Source organism: Natator depressus, chromosome 6 (assembly GCF_965152275.1).
Source record: "Natator depressus isolate rNatDep1 chromosome 6, rNatDep2.hap1, whole genome shotgun sequence".
In the NCBI taxonomy this organism is placed as follows: domain Eukaryota; kingdom Metazoa; phylum Chordata; order Testudines; family Cheloniidae; genus Natator; species Natator depressus.
The window spans coordinates 13,167,782-13,193,292 of record NC_134239.1 but is presented as its reverse complement, the minus strand read 5'-3'; the positions used below and the strand labels follow the sequence as shown (position 1 = coordinate 13,193,292).

At 44.6% G+C, this 25,511-nt stretch overlaps 1 protein-coding gene across 1 annotated transcript in view; it reads left to right on the top strand.

Moving 5' to 3' along the window:
* ZFP91 (ZFP91 zinc finger protein, atypical E3 ubiquitin ligase) overlaps nt 1-25,383 on the top strand; it is a 32,420-nt gene extending 7,037 nt beyond the window's left edge. The window contains exons 3-11 of the mRNA XM_074954510.1: nt 10,173-10,388; nt 10,681-10,717; nt 12,982-13,074; nt 13,972-14,100; nt 19,081-19,131; nt 19,605-19,683; nt 20,273-20,387; nt 20,959-21,058; nt 21,268-25,383. Coding sequence (XP_074810611.1) covers nt 10,173-10,388; nt 10,681-10,717; nt 12,982-13,074; nt 13,972-14,100; nt 19,081-19,131; nt 19,605-19,683; nt 20,273-20,387; nt 20,959-21,058; nt 21,268-21,778 — 1,331 coding nt within the window. The 3' untranslated portion in view covers nt 21,779-25,383. The remainder of the gene's footprint in view (nt 1-10,172; nt 10,389-10,680; nt 10,718-12,981; nt 13,075-13,971; nt 14,101-19,080; nt 19,132-19,604; nt 19,684-20,272; nt 20,388-20,958; nt 21,059-21,267) is intronic.
* Nucleotides 25,384-25,511: the final 128 nt, after the last annotated feature.

Sequence of the window (25,511 nt, the reverse complement as noted above, 5' to 3'; positions counted from 1 at the left end):
TTCTTCCCTGTGTCAGGATCCTGAACTCGACCAACTCATGGTCACTGCCCCCCAGATTCCCATCCACTTTTGCTTCCCCCACTAATTCTTCCCAGTTTGTGAGCAGCAGGTCAAGAAAAGCTCCCCCCCAGTTGGCTCCTCTAGCACTTGCACCAGGAAATTGTCCCCTACGCTTTCCAAAAACTTCCTGGATTGTCTATGCACCACTGTATTGCTCTCCCAGCAGATATCAGGAAAATTAAAGTCACCCATGAGAACCAGGGCGTGCGATCTAGTAGCTTCTGCGAGTTGCTGGAAGAAAGTTCTGAAAGGTGTTCGTTTTGTTTTTTTTAAGTCCTTTTCTTATCCTAAAAGAGAGATTCTTCTGTGTGGGCTAATTTGGGTGGGGGAGGGAGATAGCAGCTGAACTTTAAAACTTGATGTGTAAATAAGGCCTTAAATGAGCAGGAAGTGCTTTGCTAAGTTTGGGGGGAAAAGACATGAATATCTGAAACTTCAAGACGAAGTGCTTGTAGTGGAAATGTGTGACGATGGTAACTTCGCATTTAATGATTGATTCTCTGCATTTGTATGTAGCCTAAGGTCTCAGTTACTGGTTCACAAAATACATATGCTTTGCCTTCAGTCATTAGTGCTTGTAAACTGTACAAGAAGCCTACTTTTCTTTTTGCCTTTGGAAAAAGAAACTAGCATTTATGCAATATTAAGTTTGGAAGATCAGACACTTGAGTCACAAAATCCCCAAAGTTAATGTTGCTCTGCCAGTGTTATCACAACCACATTCAATGTTTGTACAGTTTTCTATTCTTTCCCTTATTCATTGCACCACCGCCCCCGCAAAGATAGCATTCTTAAGGTATACCATGAAATATATAAGATGTTTAATATGACAGTTAACTTTTCCAGAGTGTGACTTGAGTGCCCTGATATTGCAACTTTAATTTCGCATTGTTACTTTTTTGCATTTAATACAGAAATTACTTTGTGTACAGATACTTCCTAATTGTATTACTACAGTACACAGTACTACAACTTGCTACATCTGTTTTTCTAAAGTTGCACAGAGAAGACTTATTCTGTTTGAGAAATAGAGTGGGGCTACAAAAGACAGTATTATAATGCTAGAAACAAGAGGGAATAGTTAAAGGTGACCTGTAGGATATTTTTAAAAACTGGGTTTGTCCTTTTTTACTTATGATCAAGGCTGTGTGTCTGTCACAGATTCCGTGACTTCTGCAGGGTGTTGGTGTGTGGGGTGGCATTTACCTCGGGCAGGGGCGGGCCTTCTGGGCTCCCACCAGCATGTCCCTGCAGCTCCTATTAATGAAATTAATAGGCAGCAGGTTTAAAACAAACAAAAGGAAGTATTTTTCACACATTGCACAGTCAACCTGTGGAACTCCTTGCCAGAGGATGTTGTGAAGTTCAAGGCTATAACAGGGTTCAAAAAAGAACAAGATAAGTTCATGGAGGATAGGTTCATCAATGGCTATTAGCCAGGATGGACAGGGATGGTGTCCTTAGTGTCTGTTTGCCAGAAGCCGGGAATGGACAACAGGGGATGGATCACTTGATGATTACCTGTTCTGTTCGTTCCCTCTGGGGCACCTAGCATTGACCCCTGTCGGAAGACAGGATACTGGGATAGATGGACCTTTGGTCTGACCCAGTATGGCCGTTCTTATGTTTTAGGGACCAGGGGCTTAGCATGCTAACTGTGCCCACAGGCGCCACTCCCATTGGCTGCGGTTCCTGGCCAATGGGAGCTGCAGAGCCAGTGCATGTGGCGGGAGCAGCATGCAGCGCTCTCTGGTCCCTCTGCCTAGGAGCTGCAGGGACATGCTGGTTGGAGCTGGGTAGGGAGCCTGCCAGCCCCACCAACCCTCCCCCCCGACCCTAGCGCCAGTGGGGGTCCCAGGCCACACGCTGCTGCCTGGCACCCACGCCTCCCCCCAGCACTAGCAGGGGGTCCCAGGTCACATGCCTCCATTCTTCCCCCCCCCCCCCCCCCCCGTGCCAGCAGTGGTTGGGGAGCCGGGCCTGGGCCATCACCTGCGGTGCCCCCGGTGCCAAATATCAAGTCTGGTCTCTGTGTTTTGCTGGAGGCTCTCAGATATATATTATATGCTTATGTCTTAGTTGGAGTGGTGAGTATAGTGCTAGGGGGGTGGGGACCTAGGCCTAGAATTAAGGTGTTAATGAGATTCTTGTTTACTACCACTGAAGAATGGCAAATCTTATTACAAATGTATCTTTTCTCCCAAGTGTTCATTACATATTGGAGTTAAAGGGATGATAAATTTTAAAACAACCTGACTAAAAATCCCTTCCTATCTCAGTTCTCCTGTGGTGTCATAGTTCTCTAGTTACTATGGTCTGTCAGTGTGGACAAGATCTAAATTTCTAACTGAAAAAACAAGACAAAGTCTTCTTGGGAAACCTTTTGAGTCTTTGTACATTACAAAAAGAAGAAAAAAGGGGCTTCAGACCACTTTATTTCCTTTGCAGGTCACCTTTATGGTTGAGTATGTAATTTAACTCTGCATTTTCTATATCTTTGTGTTTAACTCTGCAGCCTTCACATTGCATTAATGCAATGGTTCTCAATCTATTTATCATTCTGGGTCACATATGCAGCTCACTATGTTTTATGTGGGTCCCATCCACACAATATATATACTACCTTTATGGCCCTGAGGATGTCACATGGGCTATAGCTGTATGCAGATTGGGCTGCAAGGGGCCCACAGGCTGAGAACCACTGCATTAATGGGATTTCCTTGGATTTTTCAGTCAAAAATGAAAAAGGACACGTGAAGTACATGTATGGACATTGTATGAGGATTTGACCTGTTAGAGGTGGGGTGTAGTAATTTTTGTTCTCAGAAGGGGGTTGCGGTTGCAATGAAGCTTAAGGACCACTGGAATATTCAGATGCTTATAACTTACTTACAAATGATGGCTGGTCTCATTAGGAGTTAGTCATCACAGATTTGAAAACTGAAATTTAAACTGAGTTAAGCTGAAAAAGTGTATTGGACTTGAATAACTCCAGTAGCCAGACTCATTCTTGAATTTCCCTAAAATACACTTTATGTTGCATCCAAAAAAGTAAAGTTTCTAAAGTGTTTGACACACTTGCAAACCAGAGGAAATAGGGGCTTACACTAGACTCATTTTCAGCCTCATTTCCTAGCTGTGCCACAGCAGTACAGTGAAATCGTATTTAATGCAACTACATAGTCAGGTGATTGTACTAATTAAAAGTCTAAACGTACATCCCAGAAAGCTAACTTATGTTAATATGTTTTTGTCTTCAGATTAATATCTCACTTGAAACTCTAAAGCACAAGTGAGTCATTTTTCATTTACACTTAATTGTCCATGGTTAATTTCTGATTGTCTACTGTGTATGCATAGAATGTCACTTTCAAACACTCATAATATAAAGATGAAATTTTCAAAATTTAACAAAGGTCCTGCCCCTCACTTAAAAACCAAGTTTAGTTGGTTTGGGTTTTTTGTACCTGGGGAGGTGGGAAACAAATAGGTAAATGGCATATTTGTTATACTGTTGCAACTTTAAAAAAAAAAAAAAGAAAGAAAAATGGATTTTTGCAACAAAACCACCTTTGGGCTGAGGTGGAGCATAAAATGCTCCTATCCTAAATAGGAGTCATAAATAAAAGTTCATGAACATCTGAAAATGGGTCTAGAATGGGAAGACCTGCAAACTTTATATAGCTTCCACTGGCAGTGAAATCAGCAATTCAAGATTAAAAAATAACACTGTTGTAAAAAGTAAATATAGCAAATTAAACAATTGCCATTTTAGTTCTTACAGTGATAGTGGTTGAAAGGGTCCCCAAACTGCTGCTGAAAAGGTACCATGCCACACTGAGGGAAAGGAGCAACTTAAAACTCACTTTCTTCGTTCCTTTTTCTTCCCCGTCTGCCTGTTTCTTTAACCCCTCCCCCTTCCACTGACTCTTGTCATCCTTCTGTTTAATGGGAGGATTGGAATTTTTGTTTTTAATTGATGGAATCTCAACTGTGCACTCTTGGGAGCTGGTGCATGGGGATGACACCATCAAAATAGCCCACCAAGCTAAGCAGAAAGTGACTTCGCATGTTTGTCCTCAGCCAGTTCTAATGTGCAAATATCCCTTGAATCAGTCACTTGTAAAATACTGTTTTAGACTCTTCCCTCATCACATGATTCATTGAACCTGCTTATTGTCACTGGCTAACAGCAGCTGAAAAGTTTTAGCAATGATACATTTCTGGTGCACTTTGGAAGTCAAGCTAAAGCTTCAGTTGCAGATTCCACAGGAGACTGTGACTCTTAACAATGGAGCAAGTTACATTGGCTTTTCAGAAGACAAATGTAATAAAGGTTTTGACCCATTTTTGGTCTTTATGATGAATTATGTGTTTTTCCTGTCCAGTATCTGATACCTCTCCAGAATTTCACTTTCCTTTTCCTCAATGTTCTGGTGCATTCACTTCAAGGAGCACTTGTCTATGGAGAGTCTTTCTCTTCTGTTGGGACTCTTTGGTCAGTCAGCATGCTAAAATACAGATGCACTATGGTACTCTTACATAACTCATTTGGTTGAAGAGATCAAGAAAGTAGATAGACCAAGCTCCTGGAAAACTCCTCTTAAGGAAAAAGCTGGTATCGGACAATGGTATGCTACTGATGGATAAGAGAGTGTACTAAACTTGTGGAAATTTCACTGTTGCCTTCCAGTGAATTGTCATGAGAGCTGTGGGAATTAGATTTTTTTTTTTTTTTTTTGCCATGCTGCAGAAAGCTGAAGTTCAGAAGGAAAAAGTTGTCTCAAGCAGTAACAGAGTAGAGGGCTGCCAGAAGTACATCAGCATTTAACCCTTTTGATATCTGGCTGCTTCAGCTATCCTTACATACATTTAAAATAAACTGAATAACTCTATGATCTGGGGTTTGAAGGAGAGGACTTCCTGATCTCTGTGGAAAAATGCCCCAAAATCAGAACTTGCACAGTGAAGAAAACTGTTTACCTTGTGCATCTAGAGTTGGGACTCATGATGCCCAGCAGATGTTGTATTGAGTATGGAGGGTTATTTGAGCGCATTCAGTTGAGAGAAGTGAAACACTGAATGTCCAGAGCTCTGTCCGCTTTGTTAGCGTGGCATGGAACAATAAAAATTTCATAACAAATCTGTGCAGCTAACTGCCTTATTTTCAGTGGATGGCATTTTCTTTGCTTGTAGTAATATTTAAAACAGTTTAATGGTTATTGTGATGGAAGTGGAGCTACTCAGTAAATTACAAATGCAGTATGTTGACCTGATTATTGGGATGTTTACTATGTGAATGTATTTGTAATAGGGGACTGTAAGGGTAAACAAGTGGAAAGGGAGGAATGGCTCAAGATGAAAGCTGCTTCTCAGCAAACACATAAGAGATAATGCCAGGATAGGGAAAGACCTGGAAACCAAAAAAACTGAGACAGAATTTAAACAAGGGACTCTGTCAGGAGACAAGGATAGGTGTTTGGGGTAGTTGTCCAGGAGAACCAAAGTAAGGCACCTGTGGAGGTGTCTGAAGAAGGTCACCATGTGCCCAGGTCAGCATCAGGAGATGGGAAGCCTTTGGGTAAGACTGAACACGAGTATAGACTGTTTGTTTTAAAAAAAATTTCTCTAAATGCTTTGTTCCTACTGTTAAAATAAACAACCCTTTGGTTTAAAAAGGCTGTTTGGTCACTATACACAAATGGTCATAGACTCCGGAAGGGAAGAACCATGGGTGCTAAACTCACTCAGACCTGCCTGGTAAGCATGGTTGATACACAGAATGCTGTTGCCCAGGGCCCAGTCCAGGGGTAGGTGAATCTCAAAGCAGAGAAGGAGTACCAGGCAGAGTTGTAATATATCTGCAGCACCTCCAGAGAAAGGGTAATAGCTTCCTCTAACACATTGGGTTATGTGAGCTAGACGAGAATATGACAGTGGAAGAAGGTGCTGCTTTTTCCTTTAAAGGATTCTCAGATCTATAGACACTGATTGCAGAGTTGTAATTGTTAGGGACACATGAATACTGAATTGAAAGGCTGGCTTCTTCAAAAGAACCACTCTTTTCCTCTACAGAAATGGCTAAGCACTGTGAGGAGAAAACGCTTAATCCTACTTGGTTCATTGGGATCTCTTCTTTAGGACTGATGAATTGCAGTGAACATCTGTTCTGAGTTCATCTATTAGTAAGGCTGAATGTTTGTTGCAGCTGCACCTTGCATGACACAACTGTGACTTTTACACACATGGCTCTGTATGTATCCAGGATAGTGAATTCTGGGGTTTGTAATGATTTTAAACTAATAGATGTACATTAGTTCACAACAGCTTTTAATGTAAAACAGAATATTTGACTTATCATAATTTCCCAGTATTCATCAAATATTTGTGTTTTGGCTGTACAGAAGCCAGCTTAACATGCAAAGAACAATGAATTTGCTAGACAAAGTGATACCAAAGCAGAGGACCGTATGGAAATGAGAAATCAGGAAATGGCTTATTAAACATTTTTTTATTTTGAACAAGTGCCATGAAATTGCCACGTGTTGTTTTGAGTGTACTTTATACATGGTAACTGAGGCCTGTTTCAACTTGATTCACTGGATTAAAGCTTAAAATATTAGCTTTTGCTAGCCTGCCAGCCAAATAAATATGTAGGACTTACGTCCAATCTACAATGTGGTTAAACATTTTTCAAGCAGCAGAACAAGGGTTAACATTTATATAGAAGTGGCACTTGATATGGAATAATTTGAGATTCCCCTAAAGTATTCAAATGAAGGGACTGTTTGGTAACTCCACCAAAATGAGAGCGTTTTGAATTGAGACAGAGGTAAAGCAGAATCGGGCTAGAGATCTTAACATAAACTGGGCAGCAGAGAAATGGGGTAGGTCTGAAATTATAGCTTGCTCAATATATGTAAAACCATAGATAAATCTTTTTCACTGTTTCACAGTAAACTTGCAATACTTCATACAGGTCTAAGCCCCAGTCATTGATTACTTATTCTAACCATTGGCGGCGGGGCTTGAAAAATCCGCTTGCCAGAGATCAAGGGAAATTTTGCCTGGTCAGGGGTGGAAGTGTTAAGCCACAGTTTCTGCAGAATCCAAGTCTTCATCCTTTTAGGAAAAAAATGTATTTCTCAACCTTATGTCTGGGTGGCTAGGTGGGGACTTTTGAATATGACTCTCTGTGGGGCTGTATCCTAAGGATGCAGAGGGAACTATTGTGTTGCTGCTTAAACTTTAACCAGCAGCAGAGTGAAATTACCAACACTTGTCTGTTTCACAGTTGCTATTCCCTACTTCTGGACAGCAGTGAAACTGTCAAGAATCAGGTCAGTTTCACAGTACTGCTGTTGTCAAGAAAGCTTTCTGAGTAGCAGTAGAGGCAAGCATTTGAGCTATTAACTGTGGAGGACTCCAAAAAAGAGACTGAGAAATAAATACAGTAGAGAAGTACTCCTACAAACCTCCTCTACAACAAGGAGGCGGCCCTGGAATAGGAGAAATCAGTAAGTGCCTTTTTCGAATATCTGGAGAGGAGTAGAGCTTCAAGTTTTATCAGACCGCTCTTAGCCAGAGGCTGATATAACAGATAATACCTCACATAGGGACTCCAGAGACAGCATCCTGGTAGAAATCCCAGCTGGTGCTTATGGAACACAGGTTTCTCACAGGAGACCTGACTCTCTTGAATTATTGGACCAATCTGTTGCAGTGCAGAAGAACACGAATATATTGAAGATCCATGATGGTTGGGTGGGGGGACAATGATATAATAGTTGGTTCACTTTGCCCATCAGACTTCCTTAATTCTGGGACTCTGAATTAAGATATCAGAACGGTGCTTTTGATGGTTTTCACGCCCACATGCATATGGGCTGCTGTTTTCCTATTAGAATTCAGCCCTCATATCAAGAGAGGCTGACTGTCGGGGAGAGATGCACTTAATAACTGTCAAGTATTGGGGGGTAGCCATGTTAGTCTGTATCCACAAAAACAACGAGTTCAGTGGCATTTTAAAGACTAACAGATTTATTTGGGTATAAGCTTTCGTGGGTAAAAAACCCACTTCTTCAGGTGCATGGCGTGAAAATTACAGATGCAGGCATTATTATACTGACACATGAAGAGAAGAGAGTTACCTCACAAGTGGAGAACCAGTGTTGACAGGGCCAGTTCGATCAGGTATCCTGTCTCGGCCTATCGTTACAAAATTAGGACTGCCTCTTCTGCAGGTCCAAATGGAAAACACTTTTAGGTATTTACAGTTGGGCAACTAAATTACTTACTTAGCTAGGTTATTTACTTGCTTTTCCAGACTTTCGTAGAAAAGACAGTACATACAAATCAGCTAAAATGGACAAGTAAAAAGGAAAGGATGGATGCTCAATTTGGATTGCAGGTCTCTTGGAGAGCTGCACTTTGTTCTAAAACAGTAATACAATACCTGAGCATAGCCAGCAGTTCGTTTCTTCTGCACATCAGGATTCACTAATTGTGAAGAAGCACATGGCTTCAGTAGGGCTAATCTGATGGCAAGTGGGAAATGCTCCCACAACTGTTCTACCAGTTTTATTGACTTCCCAAACATTTACATCTGGGGATCAATCTGAAATGCATCAGCCCAAAAGGAACAACTTGTAGTAGTTATAAAGGAGTGAAAATGCAGGTTAAGAATGTGAGGGCTTGTTAAAATTGTTACAGGTGATTTTGTTGTTGCTTGCTCTTGCATAGAAACCAGCAAGTCTCAGCTCAGATTCTTCGATGTTTGCAGTGTGTAAATTTCAGTTTAAACAGCAGGGTTTGGGGATTCTATGAACAAGATTTTCAATGTGGGCCAAACTTTTGCAGGTCTTTCATAAAACTTGCTTACTGAAATCTGTTGTTTTAGTGGTTTATAATAAATTATAGAGTGATGGTTGAGGACAAAGGGCAACAAAGATGATCACGGGCATGGAATGGCTTCCATACGAGAAACTAAAAAGACTAAGGCTGTTTGGCTTAGAAAAGATACAACTAAGGGGGCATATGATAGCGGTTTCTAACATCACGAATGGTTTTGAAAAAGTAAATAGAGGGGTTTTGTTTACCCTTTTCCTCAATACAAAAACCACAGGCCACCCAGTGAAATTAATAGGCAGCGATTTTAATACAAACAGGAGGAGGTACTTTTCATACAATGCACAGTTACACCGTGGAACTCATTACCAGGGGATGCTGTAGTGGCCAAAAAGTATAACTGGGTTAAAAAAAGAACTAGATAAGTTCATGGAGGATAGGCCCATCAATAGGTATTAGCCAAGATGGTCAGGTACCCCAACCTTATTCTTTGCATGACCCTAAACCTCTGACTGACAGAAGCTGGGAGTGGAAGATCGGTGGATCTCTCCAAAATTTCCCTGTTCTGTACACTCACCTTGAAGCTCTGGTACTGTCAGAGACAGGATACTGGGCTAGATGGATGATTTTTCTGACCCAGTGTGGCAGGTTTTGTGTTAAGTCTTTTCCATGTGAGCCTTAGCTTGAGAAACTTAATTTTTAAAAACATCAGATTATTTTGTTTTCTTTAGTCTGAGTTAGAGATCAGGATGGCTTCCAGAGAAAATACATGGGTAGAAAAGTTTGAGTAGCAGCTGTGTTAGTCTGTATCCACAAAAAGAAAAGGAGTACTTGTGGCACCTTAGAGACTAACACATTTATTTCAGCATAAGCTTTCGTGAGCTACAACTCACTTCATCGGATGCATATAGTGGAAAAAGCAAACAAACAAAAAACAAAAGCTTATGCTCAACTAAATTTGGTAGTCTCTAAGGTGCCACAAGTACTCCTTTTCTTTTTATGGGTAGAAAAGTGTGATAAGACTCTGTTTATATGCTGTGCAAAGAGTTCTTCTCTGTGAGGTGAAGGATCTGGCCTGTAGCCTATCTGTATCACTTTGCAGTGTTATAGTCCAGATCCTCAGCCCTCCACCCACTTACTGAACATAGAGGGACATCTCCATTATAGAATAAGCAACAAACTGGTGGAGATATGGCCAGCAAAGTGTAGAGATGAGTTTGTGTTCATTGTTAACCTAGGAATTGCTTTGTGTGTTTCCTTCATAGATCCCAAAGAAGAGAGGGAGGAGGAAGAGGTTTCCACCATCCTCACCCACGGGTCTCCCGTCAGTACAGCCAGGCCCGGCCGAGGCTGGCGCAGCAGCAGGACAGCTGCTGCTGCTCGCCAACGTGACACAGAAAATTCACGCAGCTCCAGGTCCAAGACTGGATCCCTGCAGCTCATCTGCAAGTCAGAACCAAACACTGATCAGCTTGAGTATGGTATGTAGCAATTAGGGGAGTGGGAAATATTGGGATTAAAGTGTGAACAATGCCAGCAGGACAGTTTGAGTCTGATAAGTTAAGTGTGGGAGACTGGTGCCAAAACACAAGCAATGTGTTAGAGACCACTGGCAAAAAGCATGGTGCCTTGCTATCCTGAGCATATTCTCATAAACTGCAGCACATCCTAGTGCTGAACATTGGCAGAAATACTTCCAGACGGATATGCACATTGCAGTCTGGTCTGTGTCCCTTGTGAAGTGATTAAAAACCTAATGGCTTTTCTTTTCAGAGATCACGGAAGAGCATCAGTCTCCAACTGGAATCAGGTAGGATGCTCTGGTTTGGGCCTTTTTCTTTTTGGTTAAGGCTATGGGAAAAGATGTGGTAACTTTGGAACCATTCAAAGTGATAACTCTTCAATCTAAAGGATCCTGAGCTTGCTGTGGAAGGACCTGTTCAGTTTCCATTTTCATTCAATTTTGCATCTTTCCTCACTTCCCTGGATTGGTGGTGACATCTTTATAAAGTGGAGCAGTGGTTTTCAAGCTTTTTTCTGGCAACAAGGTTGAAGAAAATTATTGATCCCTGTGACCCAACAGAGCTGGGGATGAGGGGTTTGGGGTGTGGGAGGTGCTCAGGGCTAGGGCAGGGGGTTGGGTTGCAGGAGGAGGTCAGGACTCCGGGTTGGGGCCAGGGATGAGGCGTTTGGGTTGCAGGAGGGGGCTCGGTTTGGGGAGGGTCAGGGCTGGGGCAGGGGGGTGGAGTCTGGGCTGGGGGTGCAGGCTCTGGAGTGGGGCCAGGGATGAGGGGTTTGGGGTGCAGGAAGGGGCTCTGGGTTGGGGGTTCAGGGCTGGGGCACGGGGTTGGAGTGCGGGGTTACCTCGGGCAGCTCCCAGTCAGTGGCACAGTGGGGGTGCTAAGGCAGGCTTTCTGCCTATCCTGGCTCTGCAGACCACACTGTGCCCTGGAAGTGGCCAGCAGCAGGTCCGGCTCCTACGTGGAGGTGCGCAAGCAGCTCTGCTCAGGTCTCGCCCGCAGACACTCTCTCCCCCACCCCCTCCCAAACTCTGAGCCAGCGCTCGGGGCAGGGGCAGCATGCAGAGCCCCGTGGTCCCCCCACCTAGGAGCCAGACCTGCTGCTGGCTACTTCCGGGGCGCAGCACAGTGTGAGAACAGGTAGGGACTAGCCTGCCTTTGCCTGTCAGCACCACCCACAGGACTTTTAACGGCCCGGTCGGTGGTGCTGACCAGAGCCGCCGTGACCCAGTGCCTTACATTCCATGATCCAGTACTGGGTCGCAACCCGCAGTTTTAAAACCACTGACGTAGAGGACGAGGTGATGGTGTGGGGATATAAATAATACAGTGTGGATTTTATCCAGGCTTATTACATAGCAATGGGGCTCCTTCTTCAATAGATCCTATAATCAGGTTGCTTGGTGGCCCATTGTTGCTAGAGCCTAGTAAATCTTGAAAAGGTAAAGCAGGGTCGTGTTCCCATCAGGCTGTTAATCAGAGTCTGATGTGCTGTACCTAGAGGGTCTATTTTGAAGCTGTCTCTGATGCATACTGTCACAGTGCAGGGCAACTGCATCTCTAGTTCCCCTCCATGGTCCACAAAGGGCACGCACTCTCAGGCTTCTGGCTCCCCATATGTCATCTCTCCTGCAGGACACCCATATTGCTTTCCCTCCCAACTCTGGGGTATTCCCCGGCTGCACAGCTCCCTGACTACACTGAATTTCCCCCAAAGGCAGACTGCCTTAGCAGGCCGCTTTGGCTTTCTCTTCACAGGTTGTAAGCAATGTCACTGCCACAATTAAGTTACTACATTGCTCTTTCTAAGCAGCCACATATATTCTTCAGTTAAAAGCATTCCCTAGAACATGAAAACAATAGGAGAACCTACATGCATGCTAACAAGCTTGCCAGAGATTCCCCAACCCCAGAAGGGCTCTGGCAGTTCTTCAGACCACACCAGGATTTTTTTTTCCCCGGTGGTTACAAATTCATAACCACATTGACTCAGAACAAGGACTCCCATGAATCTAAGAGTCATTCTCTTATCCACTTTGGGCCTTTTAATCTGTCCTCACATAAGTGGTCAGCAGACAAAAGGTCTTCTCTCCCTCAGTGCATGAGTTCAGTGCATCTCCAGAGGAGTTTACAGTTGCACACACCTCCCCCTAGGGACTTCCTGGGAAACCCACTTTAAAAAATTCACATTATTTCAGATAGTCCTTTGAAGCTCAGAACCCCTCCCAGAGCTTACATTAGTCATCCCGCCCCCCATTCCCCACCCCCCCGCAGAGACATTCCATAATAATACAGGTGTATTTTCAACACGGAGAACTCCTAAGATACTTAAACCTAATTCAGTAAGGTTCAACTTAATTCCATAAGGTTTGGCCAGGATATAGGAGGAAATTGTCGTGTCACATGTCCCCTTCCTTATTCTGTATAGTCTGTTCATTTTCCCTAAACAGTCTTGGCTGAAGGATATCGTCCCCTATTCCAGGGAGTGTCATGCAATGACTTATTTCATATATAAGCAGTTCTACTGCCTCTTCTTTTGCCTTCTCCATCATAGCAGTGATGAAGAGGAGGAGATGCTGATCAGTGAAGAAGAGATTCCCTTCAAAGATGACCCAAGAGACGAAACCTACAAACCCCATTTAGAAAGGTATGCTGGATTATATACGTGCATAGTTTGCAAGACCAGAAAGGACCATTATGATCATCTACTCTGACCTCCTGCAGAAAACAGGCCAAAGAACCTCACCACATAGTATCTACGTCAAGTCTAGAACTTTATTCGAGCTATAGCATATATTTTGAAAGAAAGATGGTTCTCTTTTAGTCCAGATTGATGAGTCTCCACTGCTTCGAGCTAACGGGACAGTTATCTTATCGAACAGCTCAGGTGACTTGGGTTTGAGTGCCGCTGTCTACCAGCTTGTCCCTGAACCTTGGTTTGAGATATCCCTGTCTCTGCAGGGAGGTGTATGTAACATTTGTATAGGAGTCCAAAGTTGCCTATTGAACTCCCTCCCCTCATCATCCTTAATTAAAAGCATAGGTCAGGGGGAGGCACTAGGTATGGTTACTACAATTCATATGAAAACTTAACACCATCAATTTGGGCTTGAATAGGGACTGGGAGTGGCTGGCTCACTGCAAAAGCAATTTTCCCTCTCTTGGTATTGACACCTCCTCATCAATTATTGGGAGTGGACTACATCCACCCTGGCTAATAAATTGGCCTTCAACATTGATTCTCCACTTGTAAGGTAACTCTTCATGTGCCAATATATATTTATGCCTGTATCTGTAATTTTCATTCCATGCATCTGAAGAAGTGTTTTTTTTTTTACCCACGAAAGCTTATGCCCAAATAAATCTTAGTCTTTAGGTGCCACTGGACTCCTCATTGTTTTTACTAAAGTTGTGCAGTTTCCAGGGATTGCTCAGGTGGGGCGAGAGGGAGAGCAGTGGTGTTGCAATGTAAATGCAGAGGGCACTAAGACAGATGGAGGATTTCTGCTGAGTACTAGAGTGTATCATATTTGTATCTTTGCAGGGATGCTCCAAAGCCAAGGAGGAAAGCGGGCAAGGGGAAGGAAGAAAAAGAGAAACAGAAGGAGATTAAAGTGGAGGTGGAGGTGAAAGAAGAAAGTGAGTTTCGGGGAGATGAGGAGCCACCCAGGAAGTGAGTAAAAGATTCCAGGAACAGCTATTCCTGCATGTATGTTTTTGCCTAGGCATTCTGGCCAGTGTCTTATGCTTCCCCTCAAAGTTTGTGGGAGGCAGGAGTGGTTCTTTCCCCTTCACCTGAAAAGTGATTGAAATCAGTAGGGTGAAAGGATCAAAATTCCTTACCATGGTTGGGGAATCACCCCTTCTAAGATCCTGTCTCTGCTGGGCAAGGAGACATTAAAGAACACTATTTCAGTATGGTTCAAGCTAAATTGGCTGGCCACGCCATGTTACAAGACAGTCTGGATGAGGCAGCATAGTATGAAAAGTGGCTTATTGTTTTTTTAAGTTGTGTGGTTTTTAAACACATTTCTATTGGCCCCATCTTTGCTGGTCATCTAAACTATGTTAGAAGCCATTATAGATGGAGCAGTTATTCAGTGGCTCCTTAGCTCATTTTTAAGCCCAATGCAGAAGAGACTGCCTAAAGAAACTAGTCTGGAAGAGTCAGATCTATTTCTGTAACGTGCATCCAGGAAGACATGAGTATTGTTTACACACTGCTATGGGAGAGGTGCCCCTCTTTCATATCTGAGGCAGGCATGCTTGGATGTGGGAAAGCAGAGAACATAAGAATGACCGTACTGGGTAAGACCAGTGGTCCATCTAGCCCAATATCCTGTCTTCCAACAGTGGCCAATGCCAGGTGCTTTAAAGGGAATGAACAGAACAGGGCAATCATCAGGTGATCCATCCTCTGTCATCCAATCCCAGCAGTTGGCAGTCAGAGGCTATGGGGGACAGAGCATGCGGTTGTATCCCTGACCATTGTGGCTAATAGCCACTGATGGACCTATCCTCCATGAATTTATCTAATTCTTTTTTTAATCCAGTTATACTTTTGGCCTTCACAACATCCCCGGCAATGAGTTCCACCTGTTAACACTGTGTTATGTGAAATACTTCCTTTTGTTTGTTTTAAACCTGCTGTCTATGAATTTCATTAGGTGATTCCTGTGAAGGGGTAAATATTTCCTTATTAACTTTCTCCACACCATGGTTTCACAGACCTCTGTCATAGCTGAATAGTCCCAGTCTTTTTAAATCTTCTTCATATGGAAGCTGTTCCATACCCTTAATCATTTTTGTTGCTTTTCTCTGTACATTTTCCATTTCTAATGTATCTTTTTAAGTTGGGGCAACCAGAACTGCACGCAGTATTCATGGCCTAAATTTTTTAGGGATCCGCAAATGAAAAAAGATTGAAAACCACTGCCCTAGATGAACAAATAGTTTGTATCAAGCTAGGGTATAAATCTCCTTTGCACTAGTCAGCTGCACACCAGCTGGCTGTATGGACCCTGCTGCAGTGCACTAACAGTTCTAGTGCACTTTGATTGACTCCATTTTCAAAGTGGGGTAAATCAGAATGCACTAGGGAACTTTTAGTACATGGCACCTGGGTCTCCATGGCCAGTTAGTGCTCAGAAGGCTGGTATATTGTAGATTTACACCCCTGCTTGCCATGCACTGTTTGTCTAGACTTTTCCAAATTGTCTTGAGGGAAATAAAATTTTGCAACAAGCAGGCAGGATCCTGTTGTTTAAAAAAAGTAAACATAAAAGTAACTTGCAAGCACTCTGTGTGGAACGTCAAAAGCTTCAAGAATTGTTTTCCTTGCCCTGTGGCTTCTTGAGCTAAACATTAAGAAGCTCTTCTCTTTAGCAACTGAGTGAAATCAGCTGGGATGCATCTAGGGCTGTGGTTTGCAACCTTTTTTTTTCCTTGAATTTGCAGACCCCTAAAAAATTTTGAATGGAAGTGCCAACCCCTTTAGAAATTGACATAGTCTGCAGACCCCCAGGGGTCCGCAGACCACAGGTTGAAAACCACTGATCTAGGTTCAGGGGTTTCCAAACTGGAGTGCATGTGCCACTGGAGGTACGCGAGCTTAGTGTTCCATCAGTTCACTTCCCAACAATTTAAGAAGGTGGTGCATGAACCAATAAATTTGGGATCCGCTGGTCTAAGTCAAGGCCTCACTCTAGCACAGGGGTAGGCAACCTATGTCACACGTGCCAAAAGTGGCACACAAGCTGATTTTCAGTGGCACTCACACTGCCCCGGTCCTGGTCACCAGTCCGGGGGGCTCTGCATTTTAATGTAATCTTAAATGAAGCTTCTTAAACATTTTAAAAACTTTATTTACTTTACATACAACAATCGTTTTGTTATATATTATAGACTTACAGAAAGAGACCTTCTAAAAACATTAAAATGTATTACTGGCACGCGAAACCTTAAATTAGAGTGAATAAATGAAGACTCGGCCCACTACTTCTGAAAGGACGCCGACCCCTGCTCTAGCATGACATAATCTCGAGAGAACCTCTAGATGGGAGAGGGAGAAGAGCAGGTCTCCCTCTGCTGGACTACACTGCCAAAAAATCAGCTGTATGTGGAGTTGAGTCCCCAGCTGTGGTATCTGTTAAGCTGTGGTTGATTATATTTCTGCAACTCTAATATTGAAGTACAGTAGTCCTCAGAAAAGTAACTCTTCTAAACCCTGGCTTTGTGGGGCTCCCTGATATCTTCAGTGACTCCAGATCAAATATGCTCAGTTTGAGGAATTAAAATTATGCCATTCCTGTGAGCTCATTTTGAGATCTAACAGTCCCTGTGGGTTCTTACTAGCTCACATATCGCCAACAATAAAAATTCAGCAAACACAATGTTATTAACAATTCTGCTTTGTGAGCCAGGAAAGAATCCATCTCTCTGCTATAAATGTGCTTGTGCTGCAGTGTTAACAGAAGTAACAAGTTACTTTAGGCAGGTCTGTTGCATAAGGTGGTGCCGTTTTTATACAATTGTTCTTCAGAGCAGAACCACACTTAAAGCTTTTTGTGTCTGGATGTGTGTTGGTGTCACGGAGTCACCGGGTCAATGCCCCTGGAACTACTCCGTATGTAGCCAGTCGGGACTCTGGGGGAGCATGCCTCCTCTCTCTGAACATACTGTCTCCAGAGCAAGAAGCTTGCACAGCTTTGACCTTCCTAGGTCTGACCTTGGAGCATTCAGCATCCCCTTGCACACCGTGCGCTTCCCGCAGCGAGTCCGCACAGGCAGGGCTCCTGGGGAAGCCAGAGGGCCCTGCACCTCAACTCCGCAGTCAGACGTGACTCTCAGCCAGCCGGTAAAACAGAAGGTTTATCAGTCAACAAGAACACAACATAGAATAGATTTTGCTATGACGGAAATCAGTGACTTTCAGGCAAGTCCGTCTTGGGAATCCTGGGCCAGATGCCCTAAATTCCCCCTCTTCCAGTCCCCCTATGCAGACTTCCAGTGACCTGACCTCCCGACAACCCCCTTGTTGCTCCTCCTCCTTCTCTTTGTCACCTGGTTGCATCCCCGCTCCTGGGTCGCAGATTACATAGGTGCAAACAGCTGGGCAGCCTCACCTGCCCTGAGGGCCTCAGTAAAAATCACACACCCAATTCCCACCACGGCAGTATCGGTGCAGTAAACAGGGAAACTAAGGTACACACAGTATTAGTATAGGACAGTAAGACTCACGTACAACATAACAAGGTGAATAAAACCCCACTTCGTCACAGTTGGACAATCATGTGAGCTACAGTGTTCAATTCTTGAGTGCTCGATTATTGTAAACTAGAGAGTGCTGAGAGAAAAGCAACAAAACACCATTAGAGTTGAAAAGATTCTTACGACATACATCATATCAATCCTTTAATATATCTTTTTAACAAAAGAGCTGTCTTACTCCAAATCTTCTTGTGTCCAAGTCACACCTGATTGCTTTTCTGAGACAAGGTTTTTGCTATTTTTTACGACTGTTAGCTGTGCGGAGCAGATAGCAATGGAGAGTGAGCTGGCTTCTGTAGATTAGCTTGGCTATTAACATTCTCTGAGAGCAGAAGCTCTTGTGCTTATATACCAGGCAAAAGGGACCTTACTTAACTTTCAGATCCCAACTTGTTTTCTGGACAGTTAAAAACACCTCCTATAAACTGAGCAAACTTGATAGTGTCATTGAGAAGCTTGATGGTTCCAGGTACTGTCACATCAGAGAATCCTGAATCAGAGCAACCTCTTCTGTTAGGTCATCTAAGCCATACCCTTCATCACTGTCAGTGCAGGCTCCGATTTCGTTGGTTCTCTGTGGTGCCTGTGTGTTAACAGCTTTTATTTCTTTTTCACTACACAGAAATGTTTTGTGACTACTCATATATGTTTTAAAGATTCTCTGTGAGCTCTTTGGTACAGGCACAGTCTTTTGTATGTGTTTGTACGGTATCTAGCATCTTGATGGCCTCTGAGGGCTACACAACAAATAATTGATCTATATGACATGAATACTTGGCTGCAAGGAAAAACAGATGAAAAAGCACAATTTCCTGAGGACCTTTTTTGATCTTTCAACCCTTCATTCTGCTTGAGATCCAGAGCAGTGGGTATAGAAGCTAGCTACACAGACTGAACATAGCTGGATTGGTGGGTTTGGCACCCTCTGGTGGCATAAGAATACAAAAACCAAAGTTCTTGTTAATAGTTCTTATGGAGGGAACATCCCTGTGTGAGTGGGACATTCCCACTGGAAGAAAAACCCCTATCACTTGGAGATCCTCTAGTGTAGCGTGCTGGGGGCTGAAACATGTCTTAAAGTTTGGATAGATGCTGGTTATCTGAGGTCATATACGCTATATGACCCTGATCCAAAGGCTGTGGAGGTAAGTGCAAAGACTCTCATTGACTTCTGTGGGCTTTAGATCAGGCCTGTGGAAGCTATTCCCTGCTCCCCCCCCCCCCCCCCGACTGAGACTTCCTGAGGCTTTGAAATGGTGTATTTCTTCCATGACACAGAGCAGTGCTCTGGATTGCTCATGTGGAGAAGGCTTCCCTATTCCATCTCAGGTGTGCCTTGCAAAGGAGAATAATTTTGAATCCTATCTCTGTAATCCTGTCACAGGAGGGGAAGGAGGAGAAAAGATGACAAGAGCCCACGGCTGCCTAAAAGAAGGTGAGTGTGACTTACCTTTTCTCCACCTTCCTTACTATAGATTTTAGTCCTTTCCATTTCTTGTGTGGAGAACCCCCTCAGAACCAGCTATTTTCATACATGTTTTTATTGGGCATAGTTTAGAAATAATTGTAGCTCACTCTAAAACCACCATGATGGATTCTTGCAGTCAGGTCATTTTGAGTTGGTCGGTGGCATGGCAGAAGCCAATGATAAGGCTACAGGTGTTCTGTCACTGTCATCTCTTGGGTGATGAGCACGTGGCTAAAACCCATGAGCAGTCCTAGGGGTGGAGAGCTACAGGGGAGAGCACAAGTTGAAATGTGCTGACTCACAAGATGGTTGATCCGGAGACCATGTCACTTCCACATTTTTGGTGAGCTGCAATGGCTTTCTTGTTTAATCTAGTACTGCATCTACTTCACATTTTCCAACTAACCTCCCTGTGCATTACTCTCCCATGTACTTCTTAGGAAGAAGCCTCCAATACAGTATGTACGGTGTGAGATGGAAGGCTGCGGCACAGTCCTCGCCCACCCTCGCTATTTGCAGGTCAGTCAGGCTCTTCCACTCGTTTGGATCTGGGGTCAAGGAGCTGCCACTCTTTCATCTTTCACTGCAGTGTTCCTTTTTAATGTAGTTTGCTAAGGGAGGCACTGGTTTAGGAGGTGGTGCACTGCACTGGGACTCAGGAGTTTTGGGTTCTGTTCCTAGCTCTGGCAGAGGCCCATTGGGTGACCTTGGGCAAGTCACTTTCCCTCCCCGTGCCTCAGTTTCCCTATCTGTAAAATGGGGATAATATGCTGACCTCTTTTTGTAAAGTGCTTTGAGCTCTACTGATGAAAAGCACTATAGAAGAGCTAGGTGTTGTTATTAGCCAGTAACAAGTAATGAAGCTAAGCACAGCCCAGTTGTAACTGTACCATATGTGCCTCTTCTCCTGTATTTCTGCTTTTCATCAGACCTCAGAGCCTGGTATAATTGCATCCTGTTAGCTCTCCTGCAATGCACAAGGAGGTAGATTGTAGCCCTTACGGTCTGTCATGTTGCTTAACTTACCTTGTAACCTGGGATCTGATTTTCAGCAGTTCCTTTAGTCAGACAGGGAGAGGGTTTGTAACTTTTTCGTCATCTTTCCTAGCATCACATCAAATACCAGCATCTGCTGAAGAAGAAATATGTGTGTCCCCATCCCTCTTGTGGACGGCTTTTCCGGCTCCAGAAGCAGCTGCTACGGCATGCCAAACACCACACAGGTACTGGGAAAGGTGGGGAGACTTGAATCCAACCCATCATCCCATGGATGGATGGAGAGGGGAAAACACTCACCTCTCCTGAGGTGAGGAAGAGTCTAACCTAGGGAGCGCATGTGGCTGGCGGTTATTCCCTTCCTGCTGGGACTGCTGTCGAATTGCTTGTGCACACCCATTAGACAGTGCAAGTAGGTGGAAATAAGCCTCTGCGTTTGTACTGTAGCAGTATTTTATTGGCATATAGGTTGCTTTTTTGCAACAGTGTCATCCTGTTTTCTCCACATTTAAGATGCTCTTTTCAAGCTTCACCTTGTCAAGCATGTGGGATTGGTCAGGACTCCCATTCAAGCCCATCAGCTCTACCTGAGATGCTTCCTCCTTCATTAGTCCTGGTGGGATCAGACAGTTCTTAACACTCAAATTGCTGCCTCGCTTTCAGGTAGCTTCACCCAAGAACCTTCAAAATTAAAAGTGGGGTCATAGGGCAACTTTCAGATGAGTGGACTTTCAACCCAAGCATGTGGTTCTGATCCAGATGCAAGTATTAAGATGAGATGTGTGTGCTGCTTTACAGATCAAAGAGATTATATCTGTGAATACTGTGCCCGGGCATTTAAGAGTTCCCACAACTTGGCTGTGCACCGGATGATCCACACAGGCGAGAAGCCTTTACAGTGAGTACTCCTGCATTGTCTTGCCTTTTGAAATATGCCTCTTCCTCCTTCAACTGGCCACATTTCCCTGGCCACAGCTGACTCTGCCTCATGTGCCTGTCTGTGATTCTGCTTCATATCATAGAATCATATACCTGCATTCTCTGTTGCACCTCCTTGTGTGTCCCGTTCCCATATTGACCTTTCTCTTTTTTTCTCCCACTCGCCAGGTGTGAGATCTGCGGCTTCACCTGCCGGCAGAAGGCCTCTCTGAACTGGCACATGAAAAAGCATGATGCAGACTCTTTCTACCAGTTCTCCTGCAACATTTGTGGCAAGAAGTTTGAGAAGAAGGACAGCGTGGTGGCACATAAGGCCAAGAGCCACCCAGAGGTGCTTATTGCTGAAGCACTAGCCGCCAATGCAGGCGCCCTAATCACCAGCACCGACATCCTGGGCACTAGTCCAGAGTCCATTGCCCCACCCACCGATGGCCAGGGCCTTCCCCTCCTCCCTGACCCCCTGGGAAGCACTGCCCCTGGCGAGTGCCTACTGCTGAACCCCGACGGGATGCCAAAGGCGTACTGCAGTGGGGCTGAGCGCATGAGCCTGATGGCCGATGGCAAGATCTTCGTTGGTGGCGGTAGCAGCGGGAGCACGGAAGGGCTGGTCATGAACACAGAGATTCTGGGAGCCACCACAGAGGTTCTGATTGAAGATTCTGACTCTACCGGACCTTAGCAGGCAGGGAGCACGTGGTTGTTGGGACAGCTCGGACTTTGTATTTAAAAGAAAAAATGGAGAAACTTATTAAAAAAAAGAGAGAAGTTAAACAAATTTAAAATACTAGTAAATAAGAGAAGGGCCTGCTCCTCTCCAGTGTGGATCACAGCACCCCCCTCTTCCTGACCCCTTCTCTGTCCTACTGTCCCTTTTCAGAAAGGGGATGCCACAGTTACTGGAGCGAGACAGAGCAAAGGAATTCTCCGAGTGAAGGGAAGCAGCCAGAGGCCCTCACTCACCCCAAACCCAGGCGCCTTCCCTGCTCCTCAACAAATCCCTGTTTGCAAACTTGAAGGAGTTTGGGCTCTGGACCAGCTTCTCGTTCTTAGGACTCCCTCTGCCCAACTTCTATGCATTGCTGCATTCTGATCCTTGCAGTCTTGTCTTCTTCCTCCTGGGTCTGGGAGTTTGGCTTGGCACTTTAGGGCCCCTCAGCAGGGTGAGCTGTAAAACAGCACCTGTCCCCGCCTCTCACACCCTTCTCCTCTGTCACTGATGGGAAGTAGAGGGCACGCCCTGGCGCTCAGATGGTGCTCGCTTGCTGAAATGCTGGGGCTTGGCTCTGTACGAGAGCCCTGTGTTGGAGAGGCAGTGAGAAGTCTCCAATTGGTGACAGTCATTTGCACTTTGAACATGTTTCGTTTTTGTGTGGTGGTAACGAAAGTCCTTATTTATTGATCAGAGGGTCTGGTATTTTTAATTACATTTTTGGGGTGGATTGGGCTATTCCAGAGTGGGCTCCTTTACATCAGTGGAACTCATAGGGGTAAGCCATGCTGGAGCAGCAGCTGTAGGGCTGATCCCCACCACAAAGATAATCAGGGTGAAGAAAGCACTAGGGAAGCTGAGTAGCTGTTTGTAAACAGGTCAGTGTGATAGACCCCATGGGAGGAACTCCATTTGTATTGTGGAGTTTTGGAGCAGTTGTTTGCTTTGGGGTGGGGTAGGCGGTGAGGAATGACTAGCTTAGTTTAGGGCTCTGAACTGCAGAAACAACTTATATAGTGGTGTGTCTCCCTCCCCAGTTTATTCCAAGCTCCTTGCATTAACCCTTTTTTCTCACTGATTCATCTTCACTCCCTGCCTTTGGAAGAATTAGCGCTGTTAGCCAAGGAACTTGTTCCAGTCTTTTGACAGATGTGTAACTAAGTGGTGCAGGATATCATATTCTGCATCCAATTCTGCCTCTCCTTTCCTGAAAGAGATACAGCTATGGGGGGAAGAAACTGGGCTTAGTTATCTTGCACTTGATTTGAATAGAGGCAGACTGACTGACATCTGGTTGCGGGAATGGCAACTTGTCTCCCTGCATGGACACCCCTGGGGACAGAGCATGAGGTGTGTTCCCTCTACACATGCTCCTTGCAAGGCCAGCTTTCGCAAATGTTCTTTGTTTCTATGAGACATGGTGGTGTGGTTTTGCCCAAGAGCGAGAGATGGGAACGCATAGCCTTGTAATTAAGACAGCTGTTGTCCCTCAGAAAGGTTTAGGACATAATGTATCTTAAGTATTGAGCGCAGATCTTTGCTCTGTCCATTGTCAAACTTTGTGCAGTGACCCAGTGACCTTACAGTTGTTTGCTTTTTGGAAAAAGCAAGGAATCTGTTTGGTCGTGTCAACGTGGTTTGGAAGGAAGTTACAATACCCTGTTTAAACACCAAGCCAGTAAAACTTGTTTGTTGTAGAGCTGGTTGGAAAATGGAGTTTTTCTGCAGAAAATTTTGACGAACTAGAAGAATTTCATTTGCATTGGAGATTTACCACAGAACGTTTTGATTTTGTCTGAAAACTGGAAACAGGCTGACCGCTGAAATCTTTTGGAAAAATCACAGCAAACTGTCTTGTTTCTGGTCAGGTCGACCCACATATGTCAAACATATTGTGAAACAATTCACTTCAGTTTGGGTCAGTTCAACATTAAACTGTGTTTACCTGAGCTGCTGCAGGTCACCCTATGGGCTCGGTTCCCTGGTCAGACTAAATCTCCCTTGATGCACCATGTTCTTCCCTCTTTCTGATTGATTGGTTGTGTGTGTCATCTAGTGACATGGTTGTGGTGCATCATGGGAGATGTAGTCCAGCTGAGAACATAAGTTGTTAAGAATGGAATGGGGGCTTAAGGCGTCAGACCTACAACTTGCAGCAGCCCAGGAAGATGTGCTTTAATGTTGAAATGAGACCAAACTAACTTTCATTTGGGATGTTGGAATGTCTCATTTCAGTTATAAACATCAAAACAGTTTTAACATTTCCAAATTGAAGATTTTGGCTTTTGAGCAGGAAGCTGAAATTTTCTGCAGAAAATTGAACTAAATAATTTGCTCAAAACCAGTTTTGATGGAGAGCTTTCAACTTGCCCTAGATATGTGGTTTTGCTGGCCAGCACGGCTGTGGCCAATTCCTGACACCTGTGTTCAAAACTCTTCTAGTCTAGGTCCTGACTTTGCATGATTAAAAGCTGTTGTGGTGCAGGTTAGCTTTGGCTAGCTGGTCAGCCAGCCAGATCCTGCTACAGACCAGTTCTGCAGGAACTCTGTGGAAACCCTCCATCACTTGGTTTGAAGTCTGGTGTAGACCGGGCCTTCCAGGGAACACTAAAAGGAGAACTTAACCTTATCAATTTCCTTTTATTTCTAAGGATGGCACTAAAATGCTGTGTTGGGTGGAAATCTCACTCTGGGGTGGTGCAATAGCTAGACAGCGTGCTGTGGAGACTGCCCCATGACTTACCTACAGAATGATGCAGCCCAGTCACCTAGCATGGGAAATAAGAATGTGGGCTGCTCAACTTCTCCAGTAGAGGGAAAGTTTCTCACATTTCCAGCAGGCAGCAATGAGTGGGTAATTCACCTCTGAAGTCCTTCCTATCCCTGTCACTTCCTTGCTGTCATCCCACACACTCTCCTGGTTTTAGCCTTTCTCCCTCCCTCCCCCCTTTGGTCTCATCCAATTGTTTCTGTCCTTAAACACAGCCTTCTAACCTCCAGGGCAGGAGAGACCTGTGTAACTTCCAGCCCCGGGTTTAAAAAAGGAAAACTGACACTCAATGCCTTCCTGCCTCTTCTCCCCCTCCGTGTCTCTCCCACCACTCGCATGCAGTTTGCTTCAATAAATTATTGTAGTAGTTTGCAATAAACATTTTTGTATTTTTTCCCCCATGTATTTATTTTTTTCTCCGGCGGTGGGAGCACGTTGGGGAGCTGGGCTTAGGGTGCTTCTTTCCCCTTTCACGTAAGCTGGTTTGTGGTGACTGACTTAACATCACTCCCCACCCTTTCCTTTTAGTGTTCAGTGTGGGCGCTCATGTAAGCTGCACTCTCCGCAATTGGAGTTGCCTCTTCCGCGCAAGCTTAACCTTGATAGCGGGACACGGAATTGCGCAGAGGGGCTTTTGCTTTGTGCATGGGGCGTCAGCTGCCCGCTGTCACTCTGCTGCCACTCCATCTGGCATTGATGCTTCCTGAAAGCTGGCTGGGCATTCTTCAGCTCCTGGGACAGGAGGGGAGGCAGGGGACACAACCTGGGTTAGCATGAAACCTGCCAATGGGGAGGGGGGTTAAACTTGATACTGCTTAGCAGCACTACCTGCAGTAGCCACCAGGTGGCAACACAGCTGTTGCATTGGCACACCCCTCTAGTGTGGGGGGGGGGGGGAAAGCTGGGGAGAGGAGATGCATAAGCTGACAAACC